This window comes from Solanum pennellii, chromosome 3 (genome assembly GCF_001406875.1).
Source record: "Solanum pennellii chromosome 3, SPENNV200".
Taxonomy (NCBI): Eukaryota; Viridiplantae; Streptophyta; class Magnoliopsida; order Solanales; family Solanaceae; genus Solanum; species Solanum pennellii.
This window is the reverse complement of record NC_028639.1, coordinates 67,247,281-67,264,363: the sequence shown is the minus strand read 5'-3', so window position 1 is coordinate 67,264,363 and position 17,083 is coordinate 67,247,281. Positions and strand designations below refer to the sequence as shown.

Here is a 17,083-nt window from a genome sequence, read left to right as displayed (position 1 = left end):
TTCCTTTTCTTATCGTTTCCTAAACTTTATATTAAGTGTCATTAATTAAGTTGAATTATTGGATGCTTTCGTCAAGCAAATCCATTTTTGGTTCTACTTTTGGTGAAATCTTCACCCAAACGTATGTTTTTCTCCATAACAAATTATCAGTCAAAAAGTGATTAATGACAGAACAATAATTTTAAAAAAAAATTAAAAGCACTAACATCATTTTCCATTCAATTACGTTTGTTAATTAATAAATCGTCATTGCTAGAAATAAAGCACTTTTTTCCGTTGCTTTAGTTATAAATTCCTTAAAAGTTTTGGTTATGATTGGAATATTGGAGTTGTTAGATCACCACTTCATTATTTTAAAAAATATTTTTTTACGAGAAATTTGACTACTAAGTAGAGATATATTAATTAGTGTGAAAATCAACATGAATTATCTTCCTCCTTAATCAAATAATCCGAATTCAAGCTCAAGAGGGTAAAAAAAAGGCTAGTTGAAACTTGGGAGAGCCATCTCAGAAATATTTCTCGCTAGTTATATGAATATCAATCATCGAACAATAAATTAACGATAAAAAAATATCGTTGAGGAATGTATGCATGCAACACCCTTAGACACCAAAATCATATCTGAAAATTGTCAATTAGTGGAGAGCCTCTTTATGCTTTTAATTAAAATATAGCTTTTCTATTATAATAAATAATTAATTATGTCTCAAATACGTTGTGTTATGCTCCTCTCGAGCTTAGCATTTAAAAATTGTACCAACTCAACTTTTTCGTGTTTTTTTATTATATTAAACTAATTATTTTCTAATTAAAAGAAAAAATGGAGGATCAAGTCAAGAACGGTAATGAATTAAAGTAAGGTATATATATATAGTTGATGTGCTACTTTAATTTTTAGCAATAATTTAACTCGTCATTTTGTTGGAATTTAGGGTGTAAAAGGGGTCTTCACTTAATTAATTATTTTAACCTACCTTCAGTCTCTGTGTTTGTTGTGGGGGAGGATTATTGTGCATGTATTTGATTAGATGGGGATTATAAAACAAATCCCAATTAGAAAAGTTTGTATCTCTATAATGGTCCAAATTTTATGTACTTTTGGCCTCTTCTTTTTTCCTTCAACAAGATTGGCCCATTATAAGTCTATTGCATGGCTTATTACCCTACAAATGGAAAATGCATATATGATATATGAACTAATGAATTAATGAAAAATTGATAATGTGATATATTTCATGTTTTGAGATATAGTGTTTCGAGTCAGCTTTCACGCATTTTAACTAATTTATTATATGAGTACTGCTCTCTTGCGGAAGAGATACTAAATTATTAAAATCATCTAACTATTTTCTTTCATCGGAATGTGACCAGATTCATCCGTGGATAGTTAACAAACGGTACAATTAAAGATTAATTCTGATTCTTCTTTCTATCAAAATAAATCGATCGAATTCAAAATTTGCACCACCCTTATGTACTTTACAACCAACCTCCGTCACTATCAACTAGCAGACATCATTTGGATGATATCAACGAAGAAGAAATAACAAATATTAACTAACTATGGTCTTGACCTAGACAATATCCTAAACGTAGTTGAGGAGATCGAAGCAACAAGAACACCTAAATGACATTTTTATTCTGGGACGTAGAGTAATTAAGTAGATAAAAACGTTTTAGTTTAGCTGGCAAGCGATCCCAACCCAAAACAAAGAATACGAGAAAAGGACTAAAAAGAATAGAAGACTACATATCGTTTTCATTTGGTATGTAACTTATTTTAGGTCTTTAATATGCTTTCCTCCAACTTTGATGTTTGCTTTGCTTCTTCTAATTGCATTTGCTAAACCTAATGTTTACTCCTTTTAATTAGCTTAGCATCTCGAAAAATGTTGTTTATTTCCAAGGTTAATGCTTTCGTTAACTTTTGTACTTTCGGCTCTAAAGAAACAATAATTGAGTTAATTAAGCAAAAAATTTGTCTGTTTTACAAAATGGTCTCTTTCTTTAATTTAATTTAGTTTATTTCTTTTTCACTTTCCCATGCTTACTACTTATTCAAAGTCAAAACTAATTGTTTCACTTTCGTTAAATTAAAGGTATAGGTAAACTCATTTTATAAGTATATGTGAATCATTTGTATAACGGTAACTCGATAAGGGTATATATAAGCCACTTTTATAAGATATAGGTGAACTCATTTTATAACGAAAAAATATATGCGAGTCATTTGTATAATGATAACTAGGTAAGGGCATATATTAATCACTTTTACAATGAGGGTATATCGGCCCTTTTTCCCAATATAATATATGTATAGTTCATTTGGTAGAAATTCTCTATATTTGTTCATCTCCTTCCAAATATGTGTAGTCTTATTTATTTCTAGCATATAGTTATGATCCTCAAAAATATCCTCCTTTTTGATTGATTTTTTTTTGTACTAAACATAAAAAATCATACAACAAAATCAAATAAAGCACTTTATAATGAACCATTTATACTTATAATAGACCAATCATGGAAAAGTTATTATCAAATGCCCAAGAAAAAACCTGAGAATTTCAAAATGTGTACTACTCTGAACAATTATGAGAAATTTGGTAGCTTTATTTATAAAATTGTACCATATACCCTACTATTTATAAAACAACCTACCTAACATAGAACAACAAACAACTACTGAATGATAGAGACCTTTCATTCAAATATTTTTGAGATATTCATAATTAGCAAAACTTGTATTGGCAAATGAACTAATTGCTAACATAATATTCCATACTTCTTACATTACCATAGAATCAAGGATATTTCTCACAAGGACAGGGACATATTAGTTTCTAAAACTAGTTTCTATAGGCCATGATTGAAATTTTGCAGCATCGATGAAACAAAGCATTCGAACCAGCAAAACTGGAAGTGAAATTATAGTCATTACATTGCAAAACTGTGCCATTCTGCATTTTAATCGATGTGCAAAATCAGCTTGCAATCAGTTTTCTTTATTGCCAACGTTTCCAGGCTTTGGGAAGTGCATCGAAAGTTGTTTCTCCAACTCCACAAGACTGGAAAAAAAATAAACATGAGAGGGAAGATTGTGTCAAAAGTAAACAAATATCCTATGAAGATTGAATGAAGACGAATTTAGATTGGAATAATTATCTTACATCTCATATTTCTGCAAAGCTTCTGTTTGTTTTGCTTTATAGAGATCAGTGTCCTTAGGTACGGCGTTGCTGAAATTATAGTCTACAAAGTTGGATCAATAAAAACCATCAGCAAGAGAATTAGCAAAGGAGAGGACAAGAAGGCTTAATAGGGCATTTTCTAGGAAGCAACCTTATTTGAGTTAGCTATTCAATAGGAGAAGGATAATAAGCATGTTTATGCAAAAATGGACGAAATTTTCACCATGCCCCAACCATACTCGATGAAACAACCCATTCCTACTGAACCCTCTCTTAAATGATACATATCATTCCATATTTGTGAAAATCAAGTTAGTTTCTCCATGTCTTGAGAAGTAAATAGCATGTTAGCTCCAAAAGTATTCCCATCATCGAATGCTAGCTCAATTAATCACCATCTCCTCTGCGCAAAAGGTGCTAGATACACGGTAATTATATCTCAGTAAACCACCCTCCAAGAAAATCCCGGCAACCATCTCTCTTATGTCAAAACATCAATAGCAATTGACAAAGCAGTGTCCTAACCCCAAAATGAAATTTGCATCTAAATTAAACCAAAAAGAAATTAAAATAATCTAAATAAAAAACGCCTTAAGAATCAACTGCCACCTAAGCAAGCAATATCCAGCTTAAATCATTCTCCAGGTGTCTGGAACAACATCAACGACCCAACCACCGACTAAACAGGCCATACCCCCAGGACTTACTACTTTCACCATGTCCTTCCGTTCTCCATAGCAGGTAAAAGAACTCTCAAGAATGCCAAACCATCCATAGCCCCCACCTCAAAATACTTTATCAATTGAACACTTTTTTCTCAATAACTAAAGATCTAATCACACACACCCTCAAAGAACACTGTAGTATCCATGAATAAATCAAATTATGATTTAAAGAAAATAATTTAATTTCTAATATTCTACAGCCAGTTCCTGACAGGAGGACGTGGTAGAAGACGTTCAATATGGCAATAATTATTAAGCATATACCTTAAACAACAAGGATCATGGAGAGTGATAAAATGGATGCCACAATAGGCAGACGGGTCTTTGGAGTACATGCAAACATGGAAGTACAAGCTAGTAGCAAAGGTAATTAAGCATGGATTTATAAGATACGTTTTTGAAGTAATCCAAAGATGTTGTTCGGTTCATGTATTAAGCAGGATCTCCGCTTCTATAGGAATACTCTTCCAACACTGACTAACTATACTACAAACTCCTCGGTCCTGATTCATGAGTTTGCTTTGTCTGCAGGGATACGACGGGAAACCACAGAATTAGATTGATATGAGCTTTTCTCCCTTGCACAAAAATATTTAGTGTATACAAAAAGGTCTAGTAATGATTAATTATTCTGACAACTTAGAACTGCTTATTATTGTTATGCACTACATTCTATGTAACAACAGAATTCACCTGTATTTTGAACTGGAACAAGTTTCTTCACATCTTCACTTTTCTTGACTTCTGACACAGACACGTTTTTGGTGAATCCTGGTCCCTGCCAACAGAACAAATTGTCAATAATAGGTTTAATGCTGAATAAAGCATGAACAGAATTAGAAGTTGACAATGCAGACACAAAACCATGCATGATCAGACATATGGAATTACTTAATTCCTCTTTCATTCAGTGGAGGAAGGAATTGAGATACTGGAAACATGACATTAATGCAGTAAAGCCTACTCAACTTCTGATAAACTAGATACTATATATTATACCTTCTTCTTCTCCTTTCTCTTCAGAATTTTCATGTGGCATTTTTTTATGTAATGCATCAAATGGTAACGTGAATGCCTTGAATTTAATTGTTCTCTCACATCAGAATTCTCAGTAAGCCAGTCTATAATTTCTTTTGATTTAACCACCTCGTCTGTGTCTAGAGTCTCTAACCAGGAATAGACAGGCTTCCACTGATCAGTACGTTGAAATCGATGATCAAAATTTTCCTGTCATGAAAGGATTCTAGGAATAAATTGCTAGTCATCTACCACAAAACAAGATATCGGTTGATGCAAAACTAAATCAAACATTGGGCAAGAATAGCTGTGCAAAAGACACAGTAAATAGTCAAGTAATAATTAAACATGTACACATTTGATGAATACTACAGTAACAATGCATTAAAATTTTCAACTGAGACATGGCAATGATTCCTAAATAGGCAACTTTTAGCAGTCTCTTGGACTATAGCAAAGTATAGCATTATTATTACAGGCCAATTTTGTAAAATGCTCATTGACTTATAGCTCCTGGAGATCTTTTCTCAAGAAACTTATAGTATTGTATACAGGATATACTTTTTTATATTTTTCTAATAATGGTTTCTGGGCCAGCTTGTACACACCTCGATATTCCACCTGTTACCTGCTACCTCCCATCAGCACAGGTGTCGGGTATAACTGTACTCATCAACACTTCATTGACCACTAGGCCACACACTTGGGGTTCTACAAACTATAATGTTTATTTTGCCAATCCTTTTTAACTTAATAAACTAAAAAGACATGCATCTTCCCAGAATACTACAAAAAAACAATCTGGAAAGCACACAGACAGAAACCGTGAATATATTGTATGAAGTGATACACAGTATATTGTAGGAAGTATCATCAAAGTTTTCTTTACATATTTATCAGCTATGGTATCTTTTCACTCTATTCACATTCACCATCCCACAAACAACCCATTTTAAACTCACCCAACTAGAGTGTGTGTCTGAACACACATACAAAAGCTGATTAAATAGCTTTTCAACCTGGGAAACTAATAAAGAGATTCAAGTGCAATGTGATGACTACTTCACGAAAATCAAAGAAGCCATAACCACTTGCAACCACATATATAGATGCTTATCTGGCATGGCCAAGAATGTGCATAATAAACAACAGGTGTAATTATAAAGGATTAAGACAACAAGGGATGTTGAAGGGGCTTCAGGCTGTTGAGTAAATGGAGATCAGAGTTTAAATTGGTTCTTGAATTCAGTCTAGGGGCAGTTGCTAAGGAATTTACTGGCTTGATGAGGCAGAAGTATGGGTTTCGGAAAGTGCAGTCAACAAAAGACATCCATGTGAAGTTAGGAGGACCTCGTACAAAAATGATAACATAAGGAATTATGCCAAATGACAGAAGCAGTAACAGTGAGGTTGACTATCTTCTATTGTGCATCATGGACCGAAAGTTAATCTGATTATCAGTGTCAGCCCACAAAAGTAACTGACCAGAGTGTCACGTCCTTTGTCTTCAATTAAGTGCACATGCGACAATTGACAATTTGCTCACATTCTTGCACTGTGTAACATCATTCTGTCCCATTCAACTTGCGGCTCTCGAATGCTATAGGATAAATATCCTGCAACAAGACATCCCCAATAGAAAAATCAGATGCATATGTATGTACTTGAATGTCTTGGTAAAGTCAGACAATGCCAAGACTGTCAAAACGGTCTTAATGCCTTCAAATGCCTTTTGACAATGTTCCTTCCAAACTCATGGCTTGTTCTTATTTAACAACTCAGTCAACGCTGTTGCTTTGGCTGAATCTTCACTTATGAATGGGCGACAGTAGTTAACAAGGCCAGGGAAAGATCTCAACTCAGATAACTTTGTAGGTGCCTCTCACTCTAGGATAGCTCGTACCTTAGCCTCGTCCATGCCTAGCTCGCCATTGATGATGACATGTCCAAGAAGGGTGCCTTTGATTGTGCAAATTTGCAATTCTCTCTCTTGATGCATAATTCATTCTCCAACAAGACTTGGAATACAAGTGCTCTACATACTCCTCCAAGGTGTTGCTATAGATGCCTATATCATCTAAGTATACTACTAAAACTTATCAAGATGGCTACTAGAGATGAAAGCACTTGTTCATGAGAGAGGAAAATATAACAGGTGCATTGGTTGAGCCGAAATGTATTATCAACCACTCAAAGGCTCCATATCTCGTCACACATGTTGTCTTCAGCTCATCCCCTTCCACAATGCGAACCTGGTAGTAGCCTTTGTGAAGATCTACCTTGATAAAGTACTTGGCTTGTCCAAGCCTATCAAATAAGTCAGTTATTAGTGGGATCAAATGTTTGTTCTTCACTGTAACTTTGTTGAGCGCCCGGTAGACTACGCATAAACACAATAAACCATCCTTCATCTTTTAGAATAACATCGGCACGCCAAAGGTGTCTTCGATGGATGGATGTGACCCGCATCCAATTACTCTTATCATTTATTTCATAAGCTTCAGACGGTACCACGCGATAAGCAATGTTATCAAAGGTGTGTTTTAAGTGCGCTTAAGCCCTGAAGCGAGGCTCAAAACGTGTTGAGCGTTTCGACTCGCTTTATGTGCGCTTCAGTGTTGTCATCAAGGTTCTAAGGCAAGCATTTTCTTGCCAATGAGCCTCTTATGAAGAAGTGACACTAAATAATTGATTTTACAGTTAATCATAATATTTTTTTTCAATTTCTTTGGTCATATATTTGTCATTCATATTTATAATTATTAGTCTTGGACTCAATATATATATTTATATTCTTTTCTCCCTTTGCGCCTTTTCAATAAATCCCACGCATTATTTGCGCTTTGCGCTTAAAGCTCCCACGAACCTTAGAGCTTTTTTGCGCTTTTCGCCTTTGATGACACTAGCGATAAGAAGCGTATACGGGTGGCTTAGTATCTGGCTCTAACTTAATCTTGTAGTCTACCTCATGCCTAGGAGGAAAGTACTTAGGTAGTTCCTTTCGGCATAGCATCTTTGTGCTCTTTCACTCACTTCTCTTTGCAAGGCAACAATGTCTCATGGTAACCCATGTCTTGCTCCAAACTTGCAATGGTTGCCATGGACGTCAACGCCTCCTTCTTCAGCTCCTTGACTAACTACTTAGCCGAAAGTTGTGTTTAGCTCTATCTGTGTGACATAGTCACTGTAGGCCCATGCAAGCTCCTTCTTATTCCATGACTAAGAGATGTTGGAGGTAGGGGTGATTAAAGTGCGACAATGTCTAAAAAACTCCTACCCTAGAACAAGATATCCACTATTAGGGAAGTAAAGTTTGTCGTACCTTTCCAATTGCCTAATTTGACACCAACACCATAGGCTACAGCATGAGCATTTTGAGTCTTTGTATTCACGATATTAACGCGGGAGTGAGCTGAAGCGAGCTTCAACTCTAGTCTCTTTGTTGCAGCCTCAGTCATAAAATTATGAATTGATCCAGTGTCCACTAGTGCACAAGTGGGTTTGTTATTGATAATGAGATGCATGTACTGATTGCGATTGTCGTCGGAGTGCATAGATTGCTACTTGACAGCACCACATAGCCCTATCATACCTAATGGTGTTGCACCCAAACACACTTTCCTGAAACTGTGTTGCCCTCTACATGTGTAGCATCCCTTCTTTTTGACGTAGCTCTGGTGGCCACTCAACTTCCAGAAATTGAACTTATTAGTATCCTTGAGTCTTTTGGTGGCATTAATAGGTCTTTTAGCTTTTTGAATCATCCCCTCCACCTTAACATTACTACTTTTTAACTCATTACCTTTACCTGTCATACATATCATGCCAGAAATCCATCAAAATCAGACTCTACTATGGCTTTCGTTTATATCTGCGACTTATTGGCATTGCAACTCCTACTTAGCCAATTTTGCAACTGATCCATAAAGTGGAACAACAAGTCATTGCTGGTGAGGTTGGGGATCTGGAGAATAAGGGTGGTGAACTCTTTGACATAGTCGTGTATGCTCCACGTCGCTTGAACTCCTGAAGTTTGCACCTTGCCTAGTAAAAGACATTATTTGGGAAGAATTGACACTTGAATTGATGCCACGTGCTAATAGTGCATAGACCTCCCTTAGCATCAGCCATTTTTCGTCTCCACCATAGCATAACGGTCTCTGACAGGTTCAACACATCAGTATTGATCTTGGCTTTGTTTTCCCTCACCTTTGATGCCAAAAACATTCTCCAAGTGTCAAACAAAATTCTCTACTTCTTGTGCATTAATAACCCTTTTGAACACTGGTGGTTTGGGAGACCCAAACTTAGCCTTCCTCGTTACAACAACATTTCTTGTTGTCTTAGTCACGCCAGTGCCTACCTGCTTTTCGAGTGCCTCCATCTTTGACTTGACATAGTGAAATCGTGAGCAAATTGTGTAAGAACGTAAGTGAGTTGTCAAGTGTCACACGCGCACTTAGTTGAAGACTGAGGATGTGACAGGAGCCTTTCAATAAGAAGCAAAGATTTATAAGCCCCTTAAACCTACAGTTCAAACCGTAGTCTAATACTCTAATAAATAGGATTATTTTATCAAAATTTTCTAAGTGGAACAGGCCTCCTATATGATATGATGTAAAATGTAAAGCAATCAACAAATTAACACAGAAGAAAGAGTTGAACTAAATATATAACCAAAAAATTGATAAAAAAATAAATGCACCTTAAAAACATCCTTTGATAATGAAAGCATGTGAAGACACACTACCAAAGTGTCAGATTATGAAAGTAGAAAATAACGATCATGAGAGTTTCAGTTATCATTTAAGCATGCTAAAGCTCGACATAGCCTCCTATAGACTATGACATAACAATGAGATAAAGCAAGCTGGAGGGATTGGTTTGAGTTCTTAGAGAAATTGTTTGATTTTGCCTAGGATGTAAAATTCCAAAGATATTTGTTGATCTAAGAAGCTTAAAAGCGGGTTTGATTCAATGATTTTAACTATTTGAGCGCAACATCGGAAAAAGAGAATAATCTAGATCATTGAAACAAGAACATGATTCTATTTTTGTAACCTTGGTGTCGGGGCCAAGTTTGTACGCCCTTTAACTAATTCCATAAGATACCTGCCACCTTCTAATGGCACATGTACTAGGTAACTCTATTCACCAAGGCTAAGACAGGTGGGAAAAAATTACCTAGTGCTTTTGTCTCAGTTGGACATGTAACCTGAAATCTCATGGTTCTCAATCAACTTCAGTAATCACTAGGTCACACCCATGCATGCGTAATATGAACATGATTTTGAGAAGGAACAAAAATCAAGACCCTGGAAGCAAATATAAAAAGTAATAGGAGACAACTTTTAGTTTTCCGGTTCTTTGTAACACAAAAAGATTTACACAAAAATCCACTTTTAGAGAAACAAATATTAAAACCATGGACTAGATTTTAGTCGGTTAGCATCGATACCACAACGGTAGGAAGTGACACTCATAAATTAATATACTTCCAATAAGGATAAAGGTGCACGAAGCCATTCGATCTATACATCAAAAAATGGCCTACAAATAAGAGCTAAAGATGGATTTATAAGCCTATTCAATTAAGGAGAAGAGAAGATTAAGGTAATTTCAACTAGGCGAGCATCCACAATGTCTTTTTTGAGAAAATATAGTGAATATATCCCAAATGGTAACTCTCCCATGAAATTCCGAACTACTTTGATTATATACATAACAGTGCAGAAGGGAAAAGACTTCTTCTTCCATGCAGGGTGTGGCCTAATGGTCAATGTATTGGGTTGAGCACCATGAAGTCTTCAGGTTCAGATCCCAGAAAAGACTACACACTAGGTGATTTATTCCCATATGTTCTAGATACCTATTGGTGGTGAAAGATGACAGGTACAGGTGGAATTAGTCGAGGTGCACCAGAGCTAGCCGGACACCTAAAGGAATAAGCAAAAACCTAAAAGTAAAATTCAAGAAATATTGTGTTCTTAACTAAAGGTGTCATCTTTGCTTACGAATTAACCAAAGATATCAAAGCAAGTGAAATAAGATTTCAATATCCACCATAAGCTACACCAGCATGACATAATTAATTTCAGTCCTCATCGAAATTAGCCACAACTCCGCAATACAAGTGCAAAACAAACAACAGAGAAACGGAAACAAACACCAGCTGTAATTTTCAAAAAAAAAATTGCAGAAAACGAAGAAGCTAGAATAGCAAAATCAATTATTTACTGAAATCAAAAGAATACCATTGTGTCTCAAATTGAGAAGAAGTTCTTGGTCTCCTTGGGATTATTATGATAATTGAGCCGGCTGCCAAATTCCTCAGCTAAAAGTGCAAAACTGAAAGGAGGAACACTGTAGACGAAGCAGAGAGCACTCTATTCTGCTCTTCTGTTCTTTGTATCTACTAAAAGGGTTAAAATTGCCCTATTGCACTCTGAAATAACTTATATTTATATTTAGTCGAACTCTAATTTAATTATAGAAAAATTAAAATTAGTATTATTATACTTTTTTAAAAAAAATAAAAGTGTTCTTGATTAAAACTATTCCAATTTAAATTATTTTAATCGGATTCATTTTGTAAAGTAAATACATCCCAAAAATTCTCAAACTCCCAATTCTTCATGTCATAAGTATAATAGCATAATTTACATAAAGATGAGTTTAATAGCTAGGAATTTATACTTCACTTATGAGCTATGGAACACAATATACTCATTCAAATACATATATTGTAATGTTTATTTAAAATTCTTCCTACAAATTTTTTAACTTTTATGATAGATTTTATAAAATAAAGTTGCATTTCTAACGTTGAAACAAATTTGATTAGCTTGATATCAAGTTCGACTTTTTTAGATGGCATGTTTTCTTATATAACTTTTTTTTTTATCAAGGCATCTATTAAATTGTCATAGAACTCAGACCTTTTGGATTTGGTTCATCTATCTCGATAATGTTACATGTAAGTTAGGAAGTAAAACATGATAAATATTAGTTTTAGTAACAAAAATCTTACTTATTGAGCAGATTTTGAAGCCTCGATCGACACATAAAGAATCGCAAAGAACCCTAGCTTAGTCTATGTTTCCAATGACCAAAAAAGAAAGCTCATTCAAATACATATATTATTTGATTTGCTTAAAACTCCCTCCTCAAATCTTCGAACTTTTGTGGTGGATCCTAGCTTAATTAATGTTTCAAATGATTTGAAAAAAATCAAATTTTTGTGACAGATCAATAAACTGAGTGGAAAAAAAAAACTCATTTAAATATATATATTATTCGATTTGCTTAAAAATCCATCCCATAAATCTTTGTCCTAGTAAAACAAAGTTGCACAAGGTTGCATTTCTTATGTTAAAATGAATTGATTAGCTTCATATCAAGTTTGATTTTTTGTATAGCATATTTCCTAATACAATTTTTTACTCTAGTCATCTATTAGATTGTTGTAAAATTCAATTCCTTTTGGATTTCATTCCTCAATTCCAAACATGTAATATTACATGTAATTTAGGAAGTAAAACATGATAAAAATAGCTTTAGTGAAGAGTTTAAGCAATAAAAATCTTACTTGTTGAAAAGATTTTGAAGCCCCGAGCCGCACACAAAGAATCATCAAGAATCCTTAGTCGATGTTTCCTATGACCGAAAAGAATTGAAGGTTTGAGAACACTCGGGATGGATTTATATGTTGCAAATTTCGTGGATATAACAATAAATCATGTTAAAATAATTTAAATTTAAAAATATGAAAATCCACGTGAACGCCACATAGCAAACAAGTGGGGGCCAAGAAAATAATAATTGAGGAATAACTATTTATTCATAATCGAATAATAAAAACAATTTTGTTGAAAAAGTATAATGAGGGATAAATATAATTAATTTTCAACAGTAGAGAACCAAATTTACCATATTTTCGGTAGAGGGGTAAAATTCCAAAGGGGAAAAAAATGCAAATTATAAAACTTCTCCTCTCTAAAATTTTACATATTTCATCACAAAATTTGTCACCAAAAAAAGTAAGCAACTAGTTGGGATTATTTATTGTAGCGTGTAATATTGCCCGAAAATTATACCATATAATTAAGTAATTAATTTATATATATATATATATGCCATAAGAGAAATACAGCTCACAAAAATGCACAGAACACGATATTATTGATTTGACGTAAATAAACGGTGCGGATAAGTTTTTATCGTGCTTACTGATAAGAAGTAGCAATAGCAGTAGCATTTACTAACAACATTTCAAGCTATAACCTGTCTTAACTCACTCTTTTGAACAGATTAGTAACAAACAACTTAGAATACACCCACAAGTTTGTTGAGTTCAATAGAATCTCCCATTGCTTCTGCAATTGGTACAAGACTTTCAAGGTCCCCAATCAACACAGATGATGTGAAACAACTCCTGTTTGGCTACTACTCACCATCTTTTGAGGTACGTGTATATATCGAAAAGAATCCCAAAGGGTAAAGACCACGGTTTGATTCTCTCTTTCCAGTAAGGTCAAACAAGCATTCCAATTTGCTCTTGGCGTGTTGTTTCTTTAACCGAAATGACTTGAGGTCAGCAGAGGGCTTGCCAGATTTAGATGCACGAGACCTGATGCAATGCAGCCACAAACACGTAGTTCTGGTATCCTCAAAGAATGTCAATTGATGAGGTGTCACTTCTGTACTTTGTAGACACATCCAAAAGGAGGATAACCAGCTTTCCACCAAGCACAAGGATGACAAAGAACAGTTGATGTTCAACATGGGTCTTTTACCTCTTAACTGCACTGTCTCACATGTGCAGCTATAAAACATTAGCTGCCTTCACAGTCAGCACTAGTCAACTTTGTCCCCAGTTCTACCCTTGGCTTAGCTGAAAGACCCTTTGCTAACATCTCTTCATCATATTTACGTGCCATATCAACCATACCCTTTTGCACCAAGGCGTCAATTAGTGCATTGTAAGCAGACGCATCAGGACTCAATCCCTGTTTTTCCATCTTTTCCCAAAGAATAAAGACTGGTCGAAGAAATTCCCATCTTCCAAATTTCCTCATAAGCATGACATAGGTGTCCATCCTAGGTCGCACGCCGCTTTCAATCATTCTATCAAACAATGTGAGAATCTCTCTCGGCTTTTCAAGGCAACCAAAGAAGCTGTTGTATGTAATGACATTAGGCTCGCAACCCTTGTGAGGCATTTGATTAAGCACTTTATATGCATCTCTATACCTCCCATTTTCACACATAAGCTTGATCAGTGTGTTGTACGTAGAAACATTTGGTTTGCACCCCAACTCAATCATCTCTTGACAGAGCTTAGCTGCTACATCAACACCATCTGCAATCCCTATAGCACGGATGACAGTGTTATACGCGATCACATCCAAATCAATTCCTTTCTTCTTCATTTCTTTGTATAATTTTACAGCTTTCCATGGCTTTCCGCTCTTGCACTGTACATCCATGTAAATAGAGTACGAATACAGATCCTTCTGCACACCCCTTGTATCCATCTCTTCCCAAAACTGTCTACATTTACCCCACCAACTCATCTTGAACCACCCACGAAGAAGCATATTACATATTTTTGTGTCAACCTTAAAACATGAATATTTCACATCATTCTTGTTCTTAGGGAAGCACAAGTCTTCGGCCTCTATCACATGCTTATACTCACATAAAGCATCAATTAGATTTGAAAATGAAACTTGATCTTTTAAATTAAATTCCTCCATCTTATCAAACATATCAATTGCTTCTTTTACCATGTGAGCAGACACATAACGTTTGAACAAGACCCGGAAAGTGGTGTGGTCAGGCATGGAGGATACACTTCTCATTTTCTCAATCAAGCTCCAAGCTGCATCAAATTCAAAGAACTTTCCCAGAATGTCAATAAGTTGGTTGCTCGTTTGGCTGGTGTGATGGAAGCCACACTGCGTCTCGGCCCAGTTGAAGAACTCTAAAGCTCTTCTCCAGTCATTGTTGTAACAAGAGAGGGTTTCCAGCACGATGGTGGGGTTCAGAGGGTCAGAGGAAGCACTTGTTGAACTTGGGGATGAATTTGGGTCATCATAGTTGGGAAAGGAAGTGGATTTTGGGGCTTTGGAGGGGGTGGAGTGATAACCATGATGATGAAGCAAGGTTTCGAATTGGACGAGAAGCAAAGAAGAAGGTAAGAAAGTTGAAGATCGAGAAATAACTGATGAAAGCATTCTAGAAGATTAGGAACTAGTTTTCGAATATAATCTGCTACTAACTGTGTGGTTCACAGGACTGCGGGAGGTAAAGATTGTCCTGCAAAGTGAATCACAATGATCAAAAATGTTTTGTTAGTTTAGCATCACCTCAGAAAGAATTATCTAAAAATTAAATATTATTTACATTTTTACAGTATTCTATAATGGAAGATTGTATGTTTGCAAATATTTTTATTAATGTTTTTCTATGGATACTTGTAATGGCAATGTAGTGATGTAATCAAAATATAATTGTTTATATGTTGTCTTTCTTATATTTTAAACATAATTTAGCTATCACATTTTATTTTTTGCCTTTTTATTATTATATACTCCTATATTGCATCTGAACTAAGACATGGTGTGGTTTTATATTTTTCAAAACGTAAACTAGTAAGTACTTGAATTCGAAACTATAGAATAATACAAAATTTCAGCAAAACAAAAGTTCAGAAGTAATTGCAGCCACTAGACCCAGCCAGTTAGAGCTATAGGGCTTTTGCAAAGTATAATAAGCCTCAATCCATTGACAATGCCAACCACAGAAGTAAAAGGAATTTCCTAATTCAATTTAACTATTGATCTTGTGATAATTTGTACACTAGTTTCGTTTTTCAGTCGTAACATTATACATACATGAGTTTCCAGGCTCAAGTAGAGACAATTGAATAAATAGTTAGGCATAATGGCCAATGGCTCAAGCTCTCAATCGTTTCCAAGATCATAGCAGTCCGTTTCCAACTTAAAACATGAAACTTTACTACAAAACGTGTGTTTTTGGCGTCATGGATGAAGATATATTTATCAGCACATCTTATGGATACAATGAGCTGCAATCTCTTCTTTAAAATGCACGAACAACTAAAAAGATTGGTCTGCAGATTGCTCAAATGGGTAAGGCATAAACAAAATTGTTGTGCAGGTTATGCATCAGTAAAATTAAACAAAATGGAGGTCCACCTTGTCTCTAACCATGGTCATGGCAATGTTTGTTTCCCCGATAACTAAATAGGGGAACTCGAGATGCTAGGCAACAAAGTAATTACACTTCTGAATACGAAGAGAAAGACGCAACGCGGAGGAAAAGACTAGAGAGAATAAGCTAGGGTCTAGTCAAACTGGAACACCAAACAATCAATCAGAATAAGCAAGAGTCTGTAAAAAGAACCCCCCAAAATTCTTTCTTGGACTGTTCAAATCATTTGAAGGTATGAATAGAACAATTTGCATTCAATCAATTATGCAATTATCAGGAAACAAACCTAATTCCTTTTCACAAATTTTACAGGTAAAAATCAAGAAACATTGCATTTAAATTTAAGGATTAAGGTATCATTTCTTCATTAAATAAAATTAAAAGAAAGATGAATTACTGGTGCCAACCAACAACAACAACAACAAAAAAGAAGAGAAATTAACTTCAAGATCAAATCTTTTTCTGATAATAGAAGAATACCATTGAGCCCCAAGTAGAGGAGAATCTATTAGTCTCCAAGATTAACTCCGCAAACTGCAACACAAGAAGGATGGAATAGCCCGACAGGTTCGATGAAGAAGAAGTAGTGTTGTTTTCTAGAGTGACTCCATTACTGCTAAATTCTAAGTACTAATTATTCTATGGAGCTTTTTTGCATTTTGCACCCCTAACATATATTTATTACTATTTGCACCCTATTCTTTTGTTTCTGGTAATTAGAACCATAATCTTTTTTTTTTTCCTTACAAAAGAATGAAAATTAATATATTCTTGATACATTGCTTGACACTGTGATCTGTGATTGTCAATATTATCTTCATCTATTGTGTCAAAATTTTTTATTTCATTCTGAGATAAAATCATGTTATAAGATATTTTATTAATTAATTGGCTTTGACAATATAAAATTAT

The 17,083-nt window shown here is 34.8% G+C and overlaps 2 protein-coding genes across 2 annotated transcripts; both read right to left on the bottom strand.

Moving 5' to 3' along the window:
• Window positions 1-2,683: 2,683 nt before the first annotated feature.
• Window positions 2,684-11,370, bottom strand: LOC107012157. The gene is made up of 5 exons (XM_015211921.2): window positions 11,188-11,370; window positions 4,916-5,143; window positions 4,610-4,694; window positions 3,171-3,252; window positions 2,684-3,068 (listed from the first exon to the last, which is right to left on the bottom strand). Exons 1-5 carry the CDS (start codon window positions 11,188-11,190, stop codon window positions 2,996-2,998), a joined length of 471 nt encoding a protein of 156 aa, XP_015067407.1. The 5' UTR covers window positions 11,191-11,370; the 3' UTR covers window positions 2,684-2,995.
• A 1,716-nt stretch (window positions 11,371-13,086) lies between these two features.
• LOC107012156 (pentatricopeptide repeat-containing protein At1g80550, mitochondrial) lies at window positions 13,087-16,771 on the bottom strand. The gene is made up of 2 exons (XM_015211920.2): window positions 16,652-16,771; window positions 13,087-15,253 (listed from the first exon to the last, which is right to left on the bottom strand). The coding sequence occupies exon 2, from the start codon at window positions 15,169-15,171 to the stop codon at window positions 13,768-13,770; it is 1,404 nt and encodes a 467-aa protein (XP_015067406.1). The 5' UTR covers window positions 15,172-15,253; window positions 16,652-16,771; the 3' UTR covers window positions 13,087-13,767.
• Between the last annotated feature and the right edge of the window lie 312 nt (window positions 16,772-17,083).